At 40.4% G+C, this 20,782-nt stretch overlaps 1 protein-coding gene across 1 annotated transcript in view; it reads left to right on the top strand.

Annotated features, from left to right (window-relative positions):
* Positions 1-904: 904 nt before the first annotated feature.
* Positions 905-20,782, top strand: part of LOC127663346 (complexin-1) — a 79,152-nt gene continuing 59,274 nt past the window's right edge. The window contains exons 1-2 of the mRNA XM_052154890.1: positions 905-1,242; positions 2,143-2,255. Coding sequence (XP_052010850.1) covers positions 2,225-2,255 — 31 coding nt within the window. The 5' untranslated portion in view covers positions 905-1,242; positions 2,143-2,224. The remainder of the gene's footprint in view (positions 1,243-2,142; positions 2,256-20,782) is intronic.

Here is a 20,782-nt window from a genome sequence, read left to right as displayed (position 1 = left end):
AATAGTTTGAGAGTGTTGCGAGACCGCATCATTTACGGTGCATTATGGAAGTGGGCAGTTGCTGCAGAGCTCTTTTGGCACAATTTGTTGGCCTAAATTCTCTGATTGGTGGATTTCTCTTTAGGATTATTAGTAGTGTAGTTCTTCACCAGGAATTCCGCTTCCAAGCACAATTTCTAAAAAACAAAATATAGCTGAAATAATGCAAACTAATGGCTTCAGCAGAAGCATGTGCAGTTGATTAACAACCTTGTAGTTCACTGTAGGGCTGTCTTCAAAGGTATCGTTAAAATTTTATTCACAAATGGAAAAACTGAATGGCGTTTTTACTGTTGCACTCTACAGTGTCCTCTTCCCGCAAAATAGCCGTTTGGCATTCTCCCATATACTTCCCTGAAGGGGCAAGAAATGTACGCAAGGCATCCCACATTGCTCCCCTTCAAAAAGACTCAAAATTTTTTAATCTGTCTTGTGGAATTTGGGTTGAAGAGGTTTCTCTCAGATAAGCGTGCTCGACTGAATCGGTACTCAGCCTGCTAATTGAAGCTGAAGCCCAGCTGTACAACTTCCCTACCATCACCAGCCTTGTGGGGTAAACATATTGGCCACACTTCATGAAATCGTGCTTGGATGGTGAAAGGTGGGCATAGTGGCAACAAACAGCCTCATGCCTATTTAAAAACCCCAAGGACAAATCGAGCGTGAAGGCGAGCAGCCGGGGTTTTATTGTTCAATCTGACTGTCTCACTGAATGCTTTACAATGTAGTCTATACATAACCTTCCATGCGTGTCCCATTTCCATGCATGACCATTGCCTGTGCACCCCAAGGCAAGATGCTTTAAAATAAGCTCATCCCAACTGGAATAGTGTTGTGATTGTAAAAGCCTATAGTGGTAAAACGTAGCAGGACACCAAAGCAACCTAACGCAACCTCAACAGGCTCGTTCAAAAGCGACCGTGTGGCGAACGTGTCTCGCGGCAGCCTAAATAATTGATCGCGCGGAACGTGGGACGTTTCAGATGGGATCTCTCCATGTGATTCAGCGAGTGTAGCTGCAGTTCTCCTCACAGACACACTCACACTACCTATCTGCCACTGCCAGAGAAACAAGGACGTCCTTCTTTTGCCTAGAAACCGGAGATGTTAGGAACGAGCTGTTAAAGCCTAGCTGTGTCATTGTCGCTCAACTTTATTTTCAGGGGAGTTAATCAGCTACTGGAGACATTTGAAATCACCAAGGTAATTATGACCTTTAATTGTGAGTGTGCGGAAAGCGAACGTTTAGGGTTTTGCTCTATGTCGGGATGGAGCGGGAGCTGTCCGCCAGCAATGGTGCTGAAATGAGCCTCTCTGTGAACGAGGAAGTGATTTTGTTTTCGGCGTGTTTTTAGTAAATACTAATGAACGTTTTCTTAACATGTGGATAATCAGATACCCGTTTAGATTTGTAACATACAAGACCAATCCGGACTTTAAACGCTGAGTCGAATTCATTGATCAGCAAACGTTCCGGTTGTATTTGTAGCCTATTTGTTTAATTCGGATGGATGAGGGAAAGTTTACACACATATTACGAGATTACAAATCAAATCACGTGCTCTCTCATACTAGCCTTTTTTATATCTATATTTAAATACGATTACAATTCTTAGACTCCAACAATGGTAAACATACAAACACGTCTTGCCCTTACATATTTTGGTGAGATATTTGGGTTGCAGTGTCATGTGGCTATTCCCCACGAGAGGAACAAACGCTCCCCGCAGATTTACTTCACATGTAGGCTACGCAGTATAGCCTTGTACCAGAGTCTAAATTAGTCAGTATTAGTAAATGTTATTGTGCTGGTAGAGGGGTTAGGCTATGTGTTGGCGCTGGTAGGACACCAGTGATGCCCATATTGTACTGTATTACGCCACACTTTGTACAAACTGTATGCAACCTTTAATGTCCTTCAAATGTCGCATCTTGTGAGCTGGTCGATATTTACAGTAGCCTACATATCGATCACATATTATTATGTGAAATCCATTCTGTCTTTATAGAGTAAAAGTTTATATTCAACAAGCGTTAATTACGTGAAGCTTTAATATGCCAGTTCTGTTTTGAATTTAAGTAACTGTCTCTTTCACATTTTAGATCTGGCGACAAAGGACTACTTGAAAAGCTTAACCTGAATGTGATATTTGGTTGAAGAAGGCAGGAATAAAAAGCCATCATCATGGATTTTGTAATGAAGCAAGCGTTGGGAGGTAAGTTTCGGATTGTCCCGTTTCTCAAAACATGAGACTCATATGTATGAGTTTTATTGAAACTCATGCACATACAGTAGCTATATCCGTTCTTTTATATTACACTTGCTTATATATCACATTTATCTTGCTTTCGTGTCGTGCGCTCTTCTTTTTTGTGTACTGCGCTCTCGGGAAATGAACCAAGTGTTGCTTTTTTCTTCTGCTTTTGAAGTATATTAGTTTATCTAAGAATATCAGATCATGGTAGGCTGCAGTTAAGAACGGAATAGTGTTGTAAGGCATCAGGAAACACTCAATCTGTTGATCTAGTGTTTGTTCAGTATTAAATATTTCCGTTAGTGTTTGCAAAGGTCATCTATCGCGTTTTAGAGGTCGTGCGTCTTTGCGCATTTCAGAATCTGCCGCAGTATACGCGCGCTGCTTTCATGAAAAGGCAATGGGGTCAAATTTTTCTATCTGCTAACCAATTCAGATATTTTTCCATTGGTTCTGTTACTTTTATAATATTATTGATATATCATATTATTTCTCTTCCATAATTATTCTCACAAGACACAATCCAGACACAACATAAAATAACTTTTTAGAGAATCAAACTATAAACATCATAATTATATTTATTCCATAAATAGGTTATAAAACTAGAGAATTTCATCTCACAGAAGACTTACAGTTCATTACTCTCCTTTGCACTCATAATGAGCATTTTATCCATCCCACTCTGTGTGGACTTCCGCTTGTCCAAGCACTTAGCCCCTGCAAGACAAATGAGATTGACAATCCAGTCCCAGGGGATGTCACGAGAGAAGGGCTGTGGAGGTTGATTAGCAGGGATGTGCTATGAAAAGGTGGCTTGCGACCTGTTTCATTAACCAGCTGCTGGGTAAAGCTGCCCATGGTGGTCCTGCCCCAGTCCACTTGCTCCATCAATAAAGAAAATGAGTGAAATCCACTGAGCTGTGTGGAAAGAGATTTCACCCTTGAGAAAAGAGAGTGGTCCGTGGCTTCACGTTTACGCACATCTTTTCTCTCTATTTTTGTCCTTCCTGTTTCGTAGAATAGCGGAGCGTTTCTAAGATAAATTGATCCATGCTATAGGTTGTTTTGGGTTATAATCTCTTTAAAGATGAGTAGATTTGCATTTAGTGTTTAAGAATGGTGTTAATGTTTCGGATAAGCTTAGTTTTATGCTTTTGGTTGGTTCTGGGTGAAAAAAAAATACAAATAATGCATCAGACCTGCTTTGCTTTTGTCATCATGACACGTGTAATGTGTATGTGTTTACAGTCAGCTGTACAAAAGAATCAACACATAGTCACTGTAAACGCAGCTGATTTACTTGTTAAATATATGCAAGAAATACACGATTAATCACAATTCAGGAGGCAAATATCACAACTACGTCACTGATGTTGAATGCTGAATATTTGATCAATATCAAAGTCTATGGGAGACTTAAGACCTTAATCTTACATTTCTAAAAAAGAAGCCTAATGTTTATAAAAAACAAAAATAGATACCACATCTAATGCTTAAATTGTCAACAAATCAAAGTTAAAATGGAATTTGAATTTGAATTCTTAGGGTTAGAGGTTAAGAACAAACCCTAACCAGAATATCTGTGGATAATTCAGTGCAGCCTTGTTAGCACTGTAATCAATGTGCAAGCTCCTTTTCCAGTAAACATTGCGATTCTTGCCGTTATCTTGCAGTATCTTTGTATACCAAGATGGAAAAGGTTGAATGTATTTGCCCTAAAGCCTTTATTGCATCATTGAGATGCATGCATAAATGCATTACTGTATTGGCTCAGCACAAAACTGCTGCCTTAGGGTTTTTTGATGTACCTGCAGTCTCCACCGTTGATATGATCTTGTAAATCATGGAGAAATCACCTAACCTTCACATAAACCTTTTTGAATTTTAGATTTTAGATTGCATTTTAGGTTTATTTCATTTAGACATTATTTAGATTACTAATCCATTTGTAGCCAAAACTTGACCCCCAGTCCAGCACACACGCTATTGCAGTATATTTCTCTACAAAGAGGCATCTTTCGATGGCAGAGGCAGAAAGTGTGCATATCAGCCCAGAGTCATTCCCAAATTTCCCTTTTCCTTTAAATCTCTCCATAATTCTCCTCAAATTCCCCTGTTCCCTCCTTATTCCTGACCACTACCCCCTCTCTCTCCCTGTCTCCTTGCATCTCTCTGGCTAAAGCCAGCTCAGTAGAGTGTAAAGTCAGTGGTCCTGCACAGAGTTGGCCAATGGTGGTAATAAGCCTGACATGGGGCACATTTTTCTGCCACACACTCACACAAAGATGCCAAAGCCTATTGAGCTAGTTCATAAACACATATGTGTTTATGCATACAGTTCAACCATTGCATATATACTCTGATTCAAACTATATTCAGCAGCCCTGATACTTTTAGCATCCTATAGCAGTGAATAAACATCCAACAGGACAGGCCCTTTGATACATTGTTTACACGTGGAATAGTATAGTAATCCTACTACATAAATGGACAGAAAGAATGTGATAAGTGTCACTTATTATTACACACGTTTCATTTGTAGACCTAACTGCATGATGGATTGATGTTGGTAGTGGCAAATCTAAGTTACAACAACTTAATTTGTCTCAAGTAACTATGGTATGTGGGGTCCAAAAGTCTGAGAGCACTAGAGAAAATAGAGGTAAATGCTGATAATGTAATTTGTATTAGCATCATTCATCAACTGTTGATTAGAATCATTAGAATTAGATTTGACCTAGAAATAGTGCAGGACTTTGAAAATTTCTTCAATTTACCTAATCATTTTTCTTTAATTATTATATTTATTTTTTATTATTATTTCAAAATCTAAAAACTTTGTTTATTTCTATCAGGAAGACTTGCAGACTTGAGTGAGATTTAAGATGACATTTATTTAATGAATATAAAACAGAAAAGTAATGTCTCTTTGGCGTAGGCCCCGTCTGGCGGTCCAAAGAAGTTGTACTAGGAACCGTCATATCCTGCCGGAGATAGGTGGCAGGAGCGAGGAGCCTACCCCCGTGCAGGACGGGACTCAACTAGTGGTGGTGGGGTGGTGGAGGTTGACTTATAGACTTATAAAGCAACAGCTTACATGTGATTGGCTGGGAATTACCCAGCTAATGGGGCAATGATGTGCAGCTGCTAGCCTTCTCGCTAGAACTACGCTGCGCTTACATTTCCAGGTTAAAGCTGAAGTGTAAATTTTTCAAAGTTAAAACAATTTCTCCTATTCCAACTTAATGCCGATGACAACTATAAATAAGCCATTTGTAGGTTAATGTAATCAAAAATCTTCCTTAGTTTGAGGCGGGGCTATCTGTGTGTTTGATCAATGGCAGATGGGTTGAGTGTTTGAAAAATCTGTTTGAAAATGTTGTTATTTTTGAAAATCTATTTGGTAATGATATTGGTGCAGAAATTATACAATTCAGATTTTAAAAATTATTATTAATAATAATTATAAGAATAATACCAGATTTTCACTGTAGTCTTAAGACTTTTGGCCCCAACTGTATATATAATGCCTTCATTCTGATGGTTAGTTGGATGGTCACTTTTGTGTTACATTCAAACCAGATGTCCAGAGATTCATCATTAACATGTACAGTATGAGACGCTGTGATGAAAGGTCATACATTTTATCAACTGCAATGAAGCGTTCGCACTGCCAAGTCTGATCATGAATCCGATCACCTTCACACCAGCGTCAGCACTCTAGTACCTCCTGCAGAGATCTGGCACGAAGCTTTGACCAAGGGTCACACATTAACATGCATCGCTGGAAATGCTTCATCTAATCAAATATCTCTAATCAACGCTCCAATGCTACTGAAATGAACTAAATTGAATTTCTTAATTGAAACTTGTTTGTAATTTTAATTGAAATTCACTGAAATGTAAATTATTTGATGGCTATGAAAATAAAATCTGTGCCGTAATTCCATGTCATAGCAGTCACAGAGGTTTTTGATTCACCATAATGAGTGAACAAATAAATAGGCAATACATTAATTCATTCATTGCATTAAAACAAGCTTTGATTTATTTAATGTTTCCTTTCAAATTACAACAGTAACAACATGCATCGTTGGTAATGAAGTTTGTCTTTCCATATACTTGTGTACATTATGTTAATTGGGAAAATCGAACCCCATGAGTTCATGAAGCAAAGCTCTGCGCAGCCCAAGAGCTGATGCCTATTGATTGATGTGTTGACCTAGAAATGACTGATCACGAGTCCATGATTTTTAACCATGTAACGAGAGGGACCGTAAATGCAAAGACAGCAGCGCACTGGGGCTGAAATCAATATGCTGGCTGAGATGTGGCCAGGTCCCTCCACCCTAGGAAGGAAGTTAGATGCTAGATCCAGCATAATGAGCAGAATCAGAAGAACATTAAATTAGATTATGGGGCTTTTAGGAGCTCCTAGATCCAGGCATCAACTTTTAATTGTAATTTGAGCCTTTACGGCATTGGATGTATTGAAGAGAATGACGCAGCACATTTGAGAGGGAGAGGCAGAGGATACCAGTAACAGACTGATTTCATCAAAATTATGTGATTGTGGCGACATTTTTGCAGAATTATATTACATGGTTTCTGACATGTATAGCGACAGTTCCGAGGTGAGATGTCCATGTAAAAGCAAGTGTGATGATAAAGGCAAATACAATTTTCTCACAAACAGATGAGGTTTTTAAGCTTAATTAAGTTTTAAATCAACAAATCCTTCTAATCTACCTAATTCTTAAACCTAAATCTAACCGAAAGTGTCATTAGAAGTAAATGTGATGTGAAAAATGCAATTGCTGAAGAAACCATATCATTTGTTGGTGCTTCTATGATGCTTTCTTTATTTTCTGCTTTTCAGGACTAGTAGCCCGAGTAATTTCAAGAGAGTCAAATAGGCTGCTTATACTGCGAGACCTGAGAAAACAATAGTTTGACACATATCCAGTTTGTTGTCCTATTTGTTTGCATTCACTTAAAGGAATATAATGAGAATTCTTACATTATTTACTCACCTTTATGTTGTTCCAAATCCATATATATTTTTTTTCTTTCATTGAAACAAAAGGAGAATGTTTGGAAAAAGAATATTCATGGACACCTTCAACTTTTCCATACAACAATAGTTTACAGATAACACATCTTTTACACCCCCCAAAAAAGGCACAAAAAAAAAAGAAAGAAGCACCATTAAAGTAGTCCATACAACCTGCACACTATTTTCCAAGTCTACTTAAGTCATACAGTAGCTTTGTGTGAGGGACCGAAATTCATTTATTCGCCTAAATTGTTATCCTTCGATGCAGCTCTTAAATGTCATTCTCCATTCTGCATATTCAAACTGCCATGACACGGTTGGTCACATGCGAGAAGTAATGCCATTTGCCGTTGACATGCTATTTTTGAATCTGACATAGATGAGATTTCTGAGCTTTGGTGGAGGGGAAGATCAGTAAATAATATATTTTTTCCCTCACACAAAGCCAGGGTCAGATCAGGAGGGTCGGGGATTTCCTGGTGGGCCACTAGCATGCAGATTCACATTAGGATATAAAAATTAATAAATGTAATTTTATTAATTAAATAAATCTAAATGAAAAACATTGCTGACAGATGAAAACAAAGTGTGTCTTTTTTCTTTTTAGACACTATTGTCACAATGAATTGATATAGGCCAATATCAATCTGAATTGGTTGACAGTTTAAATAGGGCCACAGAAGTACCTATAAACTATCCAGTTGTCCATGGTTTTATGGGGCAACAGAGAATGAGACAGAAAGAGAGGGATAGAGAGAGATAGTACACACTTGTGCCCACACACATACACGCACTTTCATTTTATACTTCACACACACACCTTTTACACTTGTTTTACTGGCTCACCAGGACAGGATACAATATGTTCTCTTTTCCGTCCTGCAGGTAGTGTAAGAAACACTATTGCAGCGATTCGTGCCTGACCATAAACCCTTACAGCAGAACACAGCACTCGCTCTTTCTTTCTCTCTTTCACTATCTCTCTCCATCTTTCTTTCGGGTCAGCAGATGACACCATGGTATTACAGATGAGCAGGTTCTCAGGCTGCAGGTTTCTGGCTCTGAGCTGCAGGGACTTCATGTGTGCAATGGCCCTTTCAGTTCCACACTGAGAGAAAACACCTGCCATCATGACACACACACACACACACACACACACTTAGTGTACATACTGCTAATGCACCAATACATTTATTGTACATTCATTAATTCATTTAGCAGATACTTTTATCCACAGTGCGGAATACGTGCATATGCTCAATGTGAGACACAGAAACAGCGCAGATGGGTTTTGTCCCCAGAATGGCTGCAGGTTAGATATTTGGTCTAGCTGAAGCCATTCATGTGTGTTATAAATGGATGAGTCATGAATTTGGACTGGGATGATTGTACCAACATGCTGTCATGTGGCTTTATCGGGTCTTTACTGCCAGTTCAACGTGACAAATGTTCACTTAATTGGAGAAAAGAAAAAAAAATTAATGAAAGGATCTTTATTAGTGAGCAAATTTCACACTTCGGGAGGTTTTGCTAAACCAAGGGGATCTTGCTGGTTAAGCTAGATAAAGGTGTAATAATTTAACAGAACATGACAATTCTGTCTGTATGACTTTCTTTTGTCTGTGTAAAAGGTATTTTGAATAATCACCAAGCTGCTCTTTTTCAAACAACAAAGTGAGGTGGGATTTTAACTAGATTTTGGAAATAGCTGCAGGTATTTGCCATTCAGACCATTATAACTGAGTGTCCACATACATTTGGCCATGAAGTGTATGTGCTGGCTGCATTTTATATGCATGTTTTCTAGCTGATCTACAGGCCTCAAAGAGAAACATACAGTATAGTGGGTAAATGGGTATTGAATGTATTCCTGTGGTATAAGTTTCGACATACTGATTGATGGGAAGGCAGGGCAATATAGAATTCCAAGGGTCCCAATTCCCCCAGCACATATCTTACACCTACTGACAGTGTGCATGTTCAGTTTGCCCAGTGAGAAGTAGTTAACCCAAGGCAAAAACACAAGTTGCTTGAATGAAGGGGTTCTAATAGACCTGGAGAAAGCCATCCCTTATTCCCATTCATCTCAATGGCAGTTGCTCACATGGCACATTCAGCCCTGGAAGCAGGGCTGGACTGGTAATCTGGCATACCGGGCATTTTCCCGGTGGACTGACGCACTTTGGCGCTGATCAAGGGTGGACTGGCCATCGGGAGAACAGAGTGGGCCAGTGGGTCGGCCGCAATAACCTAAAATGTGTCGCCGCGTTATGCAGAACGTACTACAAAACGGCGCTGCGATATGTAGATAACCCCCCCAACAACTTTTGGGCCAGTTGCTATGTAAAATCCTGGGCCGATTACTCGTCTCAGTCCAGCCCTGCCTGGAAGTATGTAACCTGGATACTGATATCTTTGCTTCATGGGTACTCAGTGCATAAAAAAATGAAAGCAAGAAAATGATGTCCTGACAACGCTCATACTGAGCTATACAACGCTCATACTGAGGTATACATACGCTGCTAACACACTGTCACTAATTACATACATTTAAAATATTTTAAATTAAGGCTCTATTTTTCTAAAATAATATGGTCTCTGATTACATCTAAATATTATTTTCAAAAATACACATTTAATGGAAATTACAGTTAAATAATATCCCTACTTAAAACCCCACTGAAATGTTCTGATGAAATCAAATCAGACATGACATATGACAGTATAGCATTATTCAGCATTATTTATAGTAGATTCATATGGCACTATCATTAAACCTTTGGAAACTTCAATTTTCTCTTGCACAGTCAAAGAAGATCACTCAATTTCGCGCATAGATGGATAGACCCCTCCTGGCTCTTCCGCTCCCTGTATTACATTGGCTTATACGGTTTCAATTTCAGTTCTCGCAGAATCAGCTAGTAATGGCATTTTAGAGCGCCTTGTGTATGCCTGCTTTACGTAGGCATAGGACATTGCGCGTATTGGATACAGACACTTGTAAAATAATAATAATAATAAAAAATGTCAATCTTCAATATGCGTATATCAAATTTTTTAACCATGATGTATCGTGCCCCGATTCACCATTAAACCCCTAACTATCAGTGACTCATGGTGTACTTAGTCAGATCCACTCTGATATGGTGATCACAGGCAGCCATAAAGTACTATATTTACGTATACCTCAAACCATGAGATTCATCCACACAGAAGAGTGGTGCCAAAGCACAACTATTGTAAAAACAAACAATGTTCCTCCACGAGCAACTTGCAACCACAAATGTCGACAGAGAGCCCAGAATTCCTTATTGTCCGCCAGTCTTTTTGTTAAGTATTTGTCCTATTCACTCCTCCAAAAAATGGTTATGTATTACACAACTACTTTTGAATGGCGTCAATGGAGAAACAGACTTTATGCCCACATAATATTGTATTTACGGCATTAACCAGCAGGGGCTAAGGCCACATCCACACTAATCCATTTAAAAATGCATAGATTTCTTTATGTTTATGCCTCACACCCACACTGGAACTGTATTTTTGAAAATGCTCTCCATAACCACATAATTTGTAAAACATAGGTTTAAACTTCAAATAGATTAGTGTGGAAGTGACCTAATGCCACGTCCTGTCAGAATTACTGTAACAACGAGATTCTACTCTGAACTGTTTACATCATGTAAACTGAGAAATAATTCATTTCTATGCCAACGCCATAACGTCAAAACAGATCCAAAACAGATTTTTGTTGTTGACAACAAAACTTTTAATCATCTCATTAAAGGCGCTGTAAGCGTTTTGTTTTTTTCGGGTTTTTTTCTTTCATTTTTGTCTTTCTGTATGGAATAGTATGAAAGATAGCACTGAAATGTCATATTCAGACTCATAACAGTTGTCAGCTGTGGGCGCTATTTTCCCACTGTATTTGACAACCGTGAGAAGACGCACTGCTGCTGCCAGTGACGGTCTCAATGCTGTCTACAGTGGGACGCTGTTTTGGAAAGAGTCATGTCAAATTGTACCTTCGCTAAGCTCTGCCTCCCTTGGCTATCATTGCTTGCTTTAGCTTTGCAGAACTTCCCATAGGAATGAATGGGAGACTGTCGTGATCGGTGCGGTTTCTGGCAAAATATTCCAACAAACGGAATTGATAATATTTTTTGTGAACTGGAACTATGGAGACTGTAAATCAGAACCGAGACAAATTATCTTCACAGTCACTGGAAAAGAGAAACTCAATTGATGGCAATTACACACCTAATAACATTTGTGTAAGTAAACAGAACTGCTCATAATGTCTCAGTATATAAAAGGAACTAGTAAATCGCATAAATTATGGAACAGTTAATTAATCCCATGTCAATTTAATTGATTGGCAGTGCCGTACTTGAGTTTGAATTAGGAGTTAACTCAAGAAATCAGTCAACCAATCAGTCAGTGAGAAAATGCACAGATCTGGTGCAAAATCACAAAGTAAACAACATGAGCAACATGCAAAAATCAAGAAAAGTGGTGACTTTACAGTTTAGATTTTATGTATTTTGTGCTACTGATAAGGAATAAAGCTCGCCAGAAAATCAAATTTAGCTAGTTTATAGGTGACAGGCTTGTGCAAAAAAATAGCATTGCCAGTCGGTTCGGTATATGGCCACACAACAATGATAAAATAAGACACACCTAACATGTTTTTGCATTGCTGCTAAAAACGCTTCCAGCTTTTTCAGAAAGTGAAAAAAAAAGAAGAAAAAAAAAAGAAAGTGAAACAGGCCCATTCTGTCACTTGAACGCTCATTACATCACAATTACAACTTCTCACCTTGAAAGTACGAACTTCCCAGAAGGACTTAAAGGTACTGTAGTTTAAACCACAACATAACTGAAATAGTGTTTATATTGGCTTTGTGTTAAACATGTGGAGAAGAAAAACAAATTCCATAAAAATTGGAACATTGAAGGAGGGCCAATAAGCAACCACCCAGAACACCCTAGTAGCCAGGGCCAGACTGGCCATAGGAAGAACCGGGACTTTTCCTGGTGGGCCAGCCACAAAATGGAGCCAAAATGTTGATTTCAAATCCAGGGCCAATTATTCTTCCCAGTCTGCCACTGCAATCAACTGCATAGCAATGTGCTATTCAACAATTTCAACATGACGCACCATAACTGCTGAAGCTAATAGATGTTCAAAGTTATCACAACTCAATACAGAAGCAAAACTCAACATGAGAATTCACCTTAAAGAGGCCCTATTATGCTTTATGGGATTTTAGTTTTCCTTTAGTGTGTAATGTGTGTATGTAAAAGGTCTACTCTTTCCCACAGAAAACACTGCTCCTGAACTGCCTGAAACGCTTTGTTTGCAGTCCAGCCATTACTTCCGTGACATAGCTACATCACAATGTAACACATAGCTACCTCACTAAGTAACACATTGCATTAAGTCTACCTCATGATTGCACTGCTAAGGAAGCCTCTAGAGCTAAAACTTGGTTATGGTAAGAGGCGTAACATTTCCGACACACTCTCTAAGCGGTTGACCAATCACAACAGACTGGGCCAGTTGACCAATCAGAGCAAACTGGGCTTTAAAGAGACAGGAGATACAACAGAGCATTTCAGACAGAGGGTGAAAAGAGGTGCTGCAGCAATGTACAGTTTGAGAAAATGTGTTGTTTTAACATTAAAGCATGTAAACTTATTCTAGCAGACCCCCAAAATAAATTATGAACCTGTAAATGAGCGTAATATGGGTTCTTTAATAAGTGAATTCACTCTTTTTACAGGTGTCTGTAATGATGATAAAGGGACTGAATCCATCTCTATGGTAATGAGGCTGAAATAGACATCCCATTAAAGAGTGTGACATAACCTTGTGTTACTGTCTTTCCGAACCAAACTTCCACCACCGTTCACACGTACACTCTGTACTACACATACACACAGAATGACAAATGTTTCCTTCATCACAAAAGCTCCAGACTACTTAATAGACCTCCACATCAGTCTGTAGGGTCATAACTGATAGTTTTAAAGAGATAAAGGGAGAGAAAGTAATATCTGTGGCCACACTCATGGATAGGGAACAACTCTCGCTTTTTCACGCCAGCTATAGGATTAACCAGGGACAGAAAGGTTGCCAGAGTTTCGTGCTGGGCCGTGACCGCCATTTTGGAACACGGTCAAGGGCAGACAGTGTATTGGCCAAAAGACCTCTGCCCTGTGCCAGCAAGAAATGGAGTACTCTCACAGGGATACCGAATTGCTTTGGAGACCCAACCGCCAAAGTATGGCATGTTAAGGTTATCTAACTCTTGACGTCAACAACCTATTTTTTGCTCGTTGAGGTTCCTTTATTAAACTGTAATGAGGACATTTAGGGTGTTAGGAGCTTACTTTCACTCAGTAGTTTGAGATTGTATTCAGATCTCTTTCACTCACAAGAGACATCTGGAATTAACTGTGTCTGGACCTATTTTTTTTGTATAAAAGAATGTTCGTAAATTAGGTTAGACGTCTTAAATTTTGATGCTAAAAAAAGTCAAAACAAGGCAGTTTTAAAGTTTTATCATGCTGGCACACATCTTCAGTGAAGTGCACTGGGATAATGACTCACTTATTTTACATATGATACTTATTCCCTGGGCTAGTCTGTTTTACGGCTGAGATTAACCCAGCACTCGTATCATGACACTGGATTAATATTAGCCAGGCTGTATTAGGAAAGTCACAGTTTAACAGCGAGCCGAGAGAACTGCCTGCAATGAATCAAAGAAATGAAATGTCAAACAGATTTTAATGGGGCTATTTGGATGATGTCAAGTCAGATCAGTAGGTACTAAATCTTTTTTTCTCCTTTATTTTAAATATACTTCTTCGGCAATGCTATAATGATTGCATGTAAGGCAGGGAGCATTACAGCTTATTTTTTTTTATATTAATCAAATTTCAGTTTAAGTCCAGATGGGGCAATATTAGATGCTATAAATTTGCCATGTCGATGGTGAGGATGAGGAGAAAGAGGTTGGTAATGAAGAAGAGGATGACAGAAGAAGTCAGTTGTTGTTGTTGCAGTGCCTCTTATGTTTATTTCACCAGGAAGCTGCCTCAAAATTTACATCGAGCCACGTAAAATTTATTTTCTAAAATGTTGGTACTATATAGTAACCTGATTCTAAATGTCCAGGAAGGAATAACAGGTTACATTTCAGCCTGTAACTCACAATTCAGAAAACTTGAAATATAGCGCACAAGTCATATGGACTACTTTTATAGTGTCTTTCTGTTCTTTTTGTAAAGCTTCTGATCAATATATGCACAGTGCTTCAAAACGAAATATTCAACAACCACATATGGGTGTGGTACCCAGGTGTCTAGATACGTATGACCATATCCTTTAGCTGTTACTCAATGTCCTAGAGAATTAACTGTGTTATCTTAAGTGGTTCCAGGCAGAATGCAAGCAGGGCTTCATACGGTTTTTGTAGAGTCATAGATGGGGAACTGGATATCAGCATTACCAGAGTTTTCACTGATACAGACAGCAGACTATGTCATTCACCATCTGTCCTGGGGTGACTCCATACCCCTCTTGTAATACATTTTCTGTAACGTAAATGAGTAAAATGAGCAGGGCTGAATGAAACAAAGGAGACTAACCATGTGCCCTGGGCGATTTTGGGGACCCCAATGGGAATGGTTCCACCAGGTAATCCCCCACGGACCTCACATTCTCCAGTATGCTCGTTTGCCCCAGTCAAGTTCTGGCATGAGACAGGCAGGTCGCCTCAGGGTGAGTTTAATGTCTCTTTCAGGGCTCTAGAGTAGGATGAGCTCTCAATCGCAGCATCGGAGAGCGGGTTGGTGCAGTCGGACGCTGAGGACTTCCACCTTCAGTTGTGGCCACCTAGTCTGAGGCTGACACAGAGCTGACTGCTATGTTTGCCCAGGCTGCCACGAGTGTCAGGCTGGGGTGGAACCCTCCACCCTGCCCTGAGCCCTCGCGGCTTGACGATTGGTTCCTGGGTTCGGAGCGCCACTCACGGCCGCACCTTGCCCCGGTTCCATTCTTCCTGGAGGTGTACAAGGAACTCACAAAGTCATGGTGGGCACCTTTTACTTCCCAAACCCGACTTCTCGGTTCCTCTGCTCTCACTACCCTCGATGGTGGGGTGGCCAGGGGATATACGGAGATTCCTAGGGTGGACTCAAGGTGCACATGTACCTGCAAAATGCCCCCACTGTGCGGAATCACCCGAGTCACTCGTCCAGGACCTGTTAGTCTACATTGTCACTGCCGGCCAAAGCTCACAGGGCCGCTGGACAGGCCGCCTCCACCCTGCATACCATGCAAGTACATCAGGCCATGTCAATGAAAGAGCTGCACGTGGGTAGTCCTGATCCCGAAGTGATGCAGGAACTGTGCTCAGCAACCGATCAGCCCTCTGGGCGATGAAGGTCATGAGGCGTGCACTCGGGCAGGCGATGTCCACTTTGGTGGTCATCTGGTCGAGATGAAGGACGGCAGCATGGTCCACTGCCAACCGCTTGTGTAGAGTCCCCCGCAGAAAGCTGATGCCCCCTGTCTCGCGGTCTGGTGCAAAGAGCCCCAGGAAGGCCCCAGGCAGCTGGCGTAGCATGTTCCCATTGCAGATACTTCTTGTATCCCCGGGGTATGAGGGACTGTGTGGTGTTCTTGGGGTATTGGGGAGACTACGTGCATTAGGCATGCAGTGGCTTGCACCTGCAATGTCAGTCCACGTAACACAGTTCAGCTGGTTGAGGCGTTTCGTATAGGGACCCCTAGTGTCACTACATCGACACAACATCGAGTGAGTGACAGATAGTGACCGTCTTGGTTACTGTTGTAACTGTTGCCACAATGCTGTACTACCTGCTAAAATGGCAGGGACCCTGTCTCAGCTTCTCAGCGCAAAACCTAAATGACTGGTTGTGAGCCAGCTCCTTTTATATCCATATATCCAGGGGAGTGGCATGTAAATTCCACTCGCCAATTCCTATTACCAATTTCTCAAAGATCAGAAGTGTTTGGGGCTCCCAAGAGCGACCCCTAGTGTCACTACATTGACACAAAGTATCGTTCCCTCCATCAGGGAAAAGAGGTTACAAGATTTAGTACTTTAGACGTTAATACTGGATCAGTGCTGGTCTGGTTGGTAGTCAAAAAAAGGCTGATCAAGGTTAAGCTAAAGAAGCCACACCAACACGGCAGCATTTCATGCTAGTGACCAGCATCTAAAACCCAACATATGCTGGGTGAACAGCAATGTTGGTCTTTTCAGCAGGGCTGTCATTGTTTATTTTGCTCATACTCAGGCCTTGAAATGTACAACACACAGAGAAATGAAAATCTCTCAACACAACCTCACCTGGACTTATACAACCACTAAAAATCTAATCTAAAAATATATTCTTGGTGAGCGAGATAGTGAGAGCGAGAGAGAGAGAGAGAGAGAGCCTTGCTGTTAACAAATGGTGTTTATGAAATTGTGCAAGATATGCAGTCACTGTGGTCCATGTGACTCTGGTGGAGAGTTATGGCCTGCAGTGGCACTTTTTAAAAAGCATTCATCATAACTGTGAGATATGTACTTTCAGAAAATAAAAAGGTGGTGTGTGCCCTCCGAAAAGGACAGTGTTTCTAATAGTACCTTGGCTGCAAAATGTTTTGGGGGAATTCAATTAGAATAAATCATCCCACTGATAGCGCAGTTTAGCTGCATGCATTTTATGTGTTGTTTTAGCACTGATTCTTTGAAGTTGTTATGCAAAGCATGTAACGGCTCAAATGCACCTAGAAACTTAGTGTTAAAAATTAGCTAATGGTATTAGAAGTGTAAAAAATACATGAATCTTATGCTACTTCCTCTCCAGAATTACACAAGGTTGAAAATGGATTATGATGGAAAAATCTCCTTGTGTGAAAAATTATATAGAGCTTTTTTGTTGTTGTTGTTGCTTTATTTGTTTTCCTCTTCAGTTGAAGGTCTCAGAACTAATTTTGTGTTTCGGTACGCCTTCGGAGAAGTACCCACGTGGTGAAGGTAGGCGTCAGAGTGAAAGGGAGTAGTGGGTGTTTGGAGAGGCCTCTGCTGACCCACTAACATTTCTTTTATTTTTGTATCATAGGCACTGTTCCAGAACCTACTGAGTTGTCTATATACAGTAAACAATGTTTTAAGGCATCAAATAGGCACTAAAGATGCAAAGTCTGTTTCAAAAGATTGTACAATATTAGAAGATTTTAGAAGACAGCATCACATGTGTCATTTGAGGAAAAGGAAATCCCAGAATGCAATCCAAAGATGGTAGACAATTCAGGAGAAGAGTGAAGAAGAATTTCAGTCAACATAGAAAATTATCATTAAAAATAGTTGACTAATTAAAAATGTTTTTGTATACAATATTTGAGTGTGATGCATTTTTATTTAATTTCACATTTTATTCGCGTTCAAACAAAATGTGCTAGCGTTAACATTGCCTTAGAAGACAGCTGCCTACGTTAGCAGAATACAGCAAGGTAGATCAATGGGTTTTGGAGCAGAGCCACTGTTACCCACGCAATTCTATATTTTTTTATAAACCATTATTAAATATTTTGTTTAAACCTTATATATGGTGTATATTGTTTTATATTTCAGTGGCAGACTGTACAAACTAAATAAACAGCTATACATTCACCTATTCAATAAAATAACAACTGCAATAAATAATTAAGCTGTCATTCAATGAGATTTTAATGTTTAAAAATAAACAATTTATAACTAACTTACAGCAAGTTTGGCTAACAGGGTTAACACCTGGGCTTATATCTGAAAGATTCAAAACCCACAAAGTTTGATCTATTAACTGTCACCATTGTGCCCTTGAGCAAGACACGTCAATTAATTTTCCGAGTTCAGTTCAGGTTAAGCTCAAAAGAGAACATTTTTACTGTGCATAATGTTACTGTGACACTGGGGAAAAAGTCAAGTGAGCTGGATCTAGGTGCGGCTATGGATTTTAATGAAAAATATACAAGAATGAAATAAAACATCCACGATGGGAAAACAAGAACAGGAACAAAACAACAAAGGGTACTGGTCAAACACGGGTGGTCTAAACACATACACATTCAACAACTGACAAAGAATCAGCATACAACAGGCATGTATGTATTGCATATGCCTATTGCGTATATACTCAATGGATAATGACTTAATGAAACACAGGTGAGGACACAATCAAGGACAGCTGGCAGTGATGAGGGCAGGTAATTATGGGAAGTGTAGTCTGGGAACAGATGACAATGGAGAAACACAGGGCAGACAACAGTGAATCGTCACATAGCCCCCCTTCTAAGGAGCAGATTATAGACACTTCCAAAAAAAGAAAACAAAAATTGTCCATGGGGTGTGGGGAAAACAGGCAGTTCAAGGGGGCACAAGAGGCAAGAGGATGAGAGGAACAGGGCAAAGACCAGGAGGCAGGGCCAAGATGGAGCCGGAGACTGGAGCAGATTAGGCAGCTGGCCAGGAGACCGAGGAGACCAGAGCATATAAGGTGGACGGCCACGAGACCAGGGAGACTAGAGCAGGTCAGGCGGTTGGCTAGGAGAGCAGAGCTGATCAGCTGGACAGCCAGGAGACCCAGAAGACCTAGAAGACAGAGCAGATCAGGTGGATGGCCAGGAGACCAAGGAGACCAGAGCAGATCAGGTGGACGGCCAGGAGACCAAGGAGACCACCTCAAAGTAGGGACTGGATCAAGAGGCCTGGTTGTCGGCCACAGGACCGAGACAGGGTCAGGAGGCAGTCATAGGGCCAAGACAGGGTCAGGAGGCCTGGGAGGCAGCCATAGGACAGGGACAGGAGGCCTGGGAGGCAGCCGCAGGGCCGAGAAAGGGACAGGTCAGGAGGCCTGGGAGGCGGCCATAAGGCCGAGACAGGGTCAGGAGGCACTGGTAAGGCGGACGGAACTGCAGAAGGAGTCTCTGGGGGCGCGGGTAGAGCTGATGACGGAATAGTCTCTGGGGCAGCAGGCAGAGCCGCGGGAGGAACTGTCTCTGGGGGAGCAGGCAGGGCCGTGGGAGCAATTGTCTCTGAGGGAGTAGGCGGAGCTTCAGGAGCAATTGTTAAATCTGCCTGGCTTAGATGGACGAGGTACGCCGCTAGATCCATTTGTGGTCAGTTGTTCTGTGACGCTGGGGAAGAAGTCAAGAGAGCTGGATCTAGGTGAGGATATGGATTTTAATGAAAAATTAACAAGAATGAAACAAAACATCCACAATGGGAGATCAGGACCAGGACCAGGACCAGGACCAGGACCAGGACCAGGACCAGGACCAGGACCAGGACCAGGACCAGGACCACAAAGGGTGCTGGTCAAACAAGGGTGGTCTAAACACACATATTCAACAACTGCCAAAGAACCAGCAAACAACAGGGCATATATACACAATGGATAATGACTTAATCAAACACAGGTGAGGACACAATAAAGGACAGCTGGCAGTGATGAGGGTAGGGAATTATGGGAAGGGTAGTCAGATGACAGATGACAGGGGAGAAACACAGGGCAGACAATAGTGAATCGTGAAAGTTACATAATCTGGGTTCCAGTCAATTACAATAGAAGTGAATGGGGTCGATCAGTGAAAGACTCACTGTTTCAAAAATATAGCCTCAAGATGTTAACAATATGTGTTAACATGATTTTAATGCAATAAATCACTTTTTAGGTAGTGATTTTTCATTTTCCAAACATTTTCTAGGTAGCTACATTCAGTTTTAGGACTTTGTTGCCAAGATGACTTAACACTCTAAACCCTAAAACAACTGTAAAAACAATTATTTAAACAACTTTAAAGTTCAAATAATACACATGTTTTAACAGAAGAATTAATGTAAGTGTTTTTATAAAATTATAAATCTTTCATTGTACATGCCTCAATGTAACCTCGACTTTTGCTTATTTTTTTTTTTCCAATTTTTTTTTTAAAGATAAGGATGTCAAAATTATTTTTGGGGAATTTAAAATTATACCACAAATGCTGTTGATTGATCTGAAAGGGTCTTGAAACCCCTGTTTCAGCACAGTTAAGGTCTCACCACAATTTCAAAAAAATTCCAGAGAAAAGTGGGTGTGGTCAGCAGCAGAGTGGAGAAGGGGGAGAGAACACAACAGCTCAGTCTTTCTGATCCAATCAGCTTTAGTTCAATAATGCACTTAACAGCATGACATATTCTCACAATTGCTCATAACACAATGCACAAATAAATTATTAATTGTTTTGTAAGCTCACAATACATTACAAAAAACACACGGATAATTTTATATCTGTAACTTTTTGCACAAATGAATACCAAGCCGTTGTATTCTTTTTTTGAAAATATGTGAATGCTAATTAAATTTTTTATATATTTTGAGA

This window comes from Xyrauchen texanus, chromosome 23, assembly GCF_025860055.1.
Source record: "Xyrauchen texanus isolate HMW12.3.18 chromosome 23, RBS_HiC_50CHRs, whole genome shotgun sequence".
Lineage (NCBI taxonomy): Eukaryota > Metazoa > Chordata > Actinopteri > Cypriniformes > Catostomidae > Xyrauchen > Xyrauchen texanus.
The sequence above is the reverse complement of the archived record's forward strand: the minus strand, read 5'-3'. Positions and strand labels throughout refer to the sequence as shown.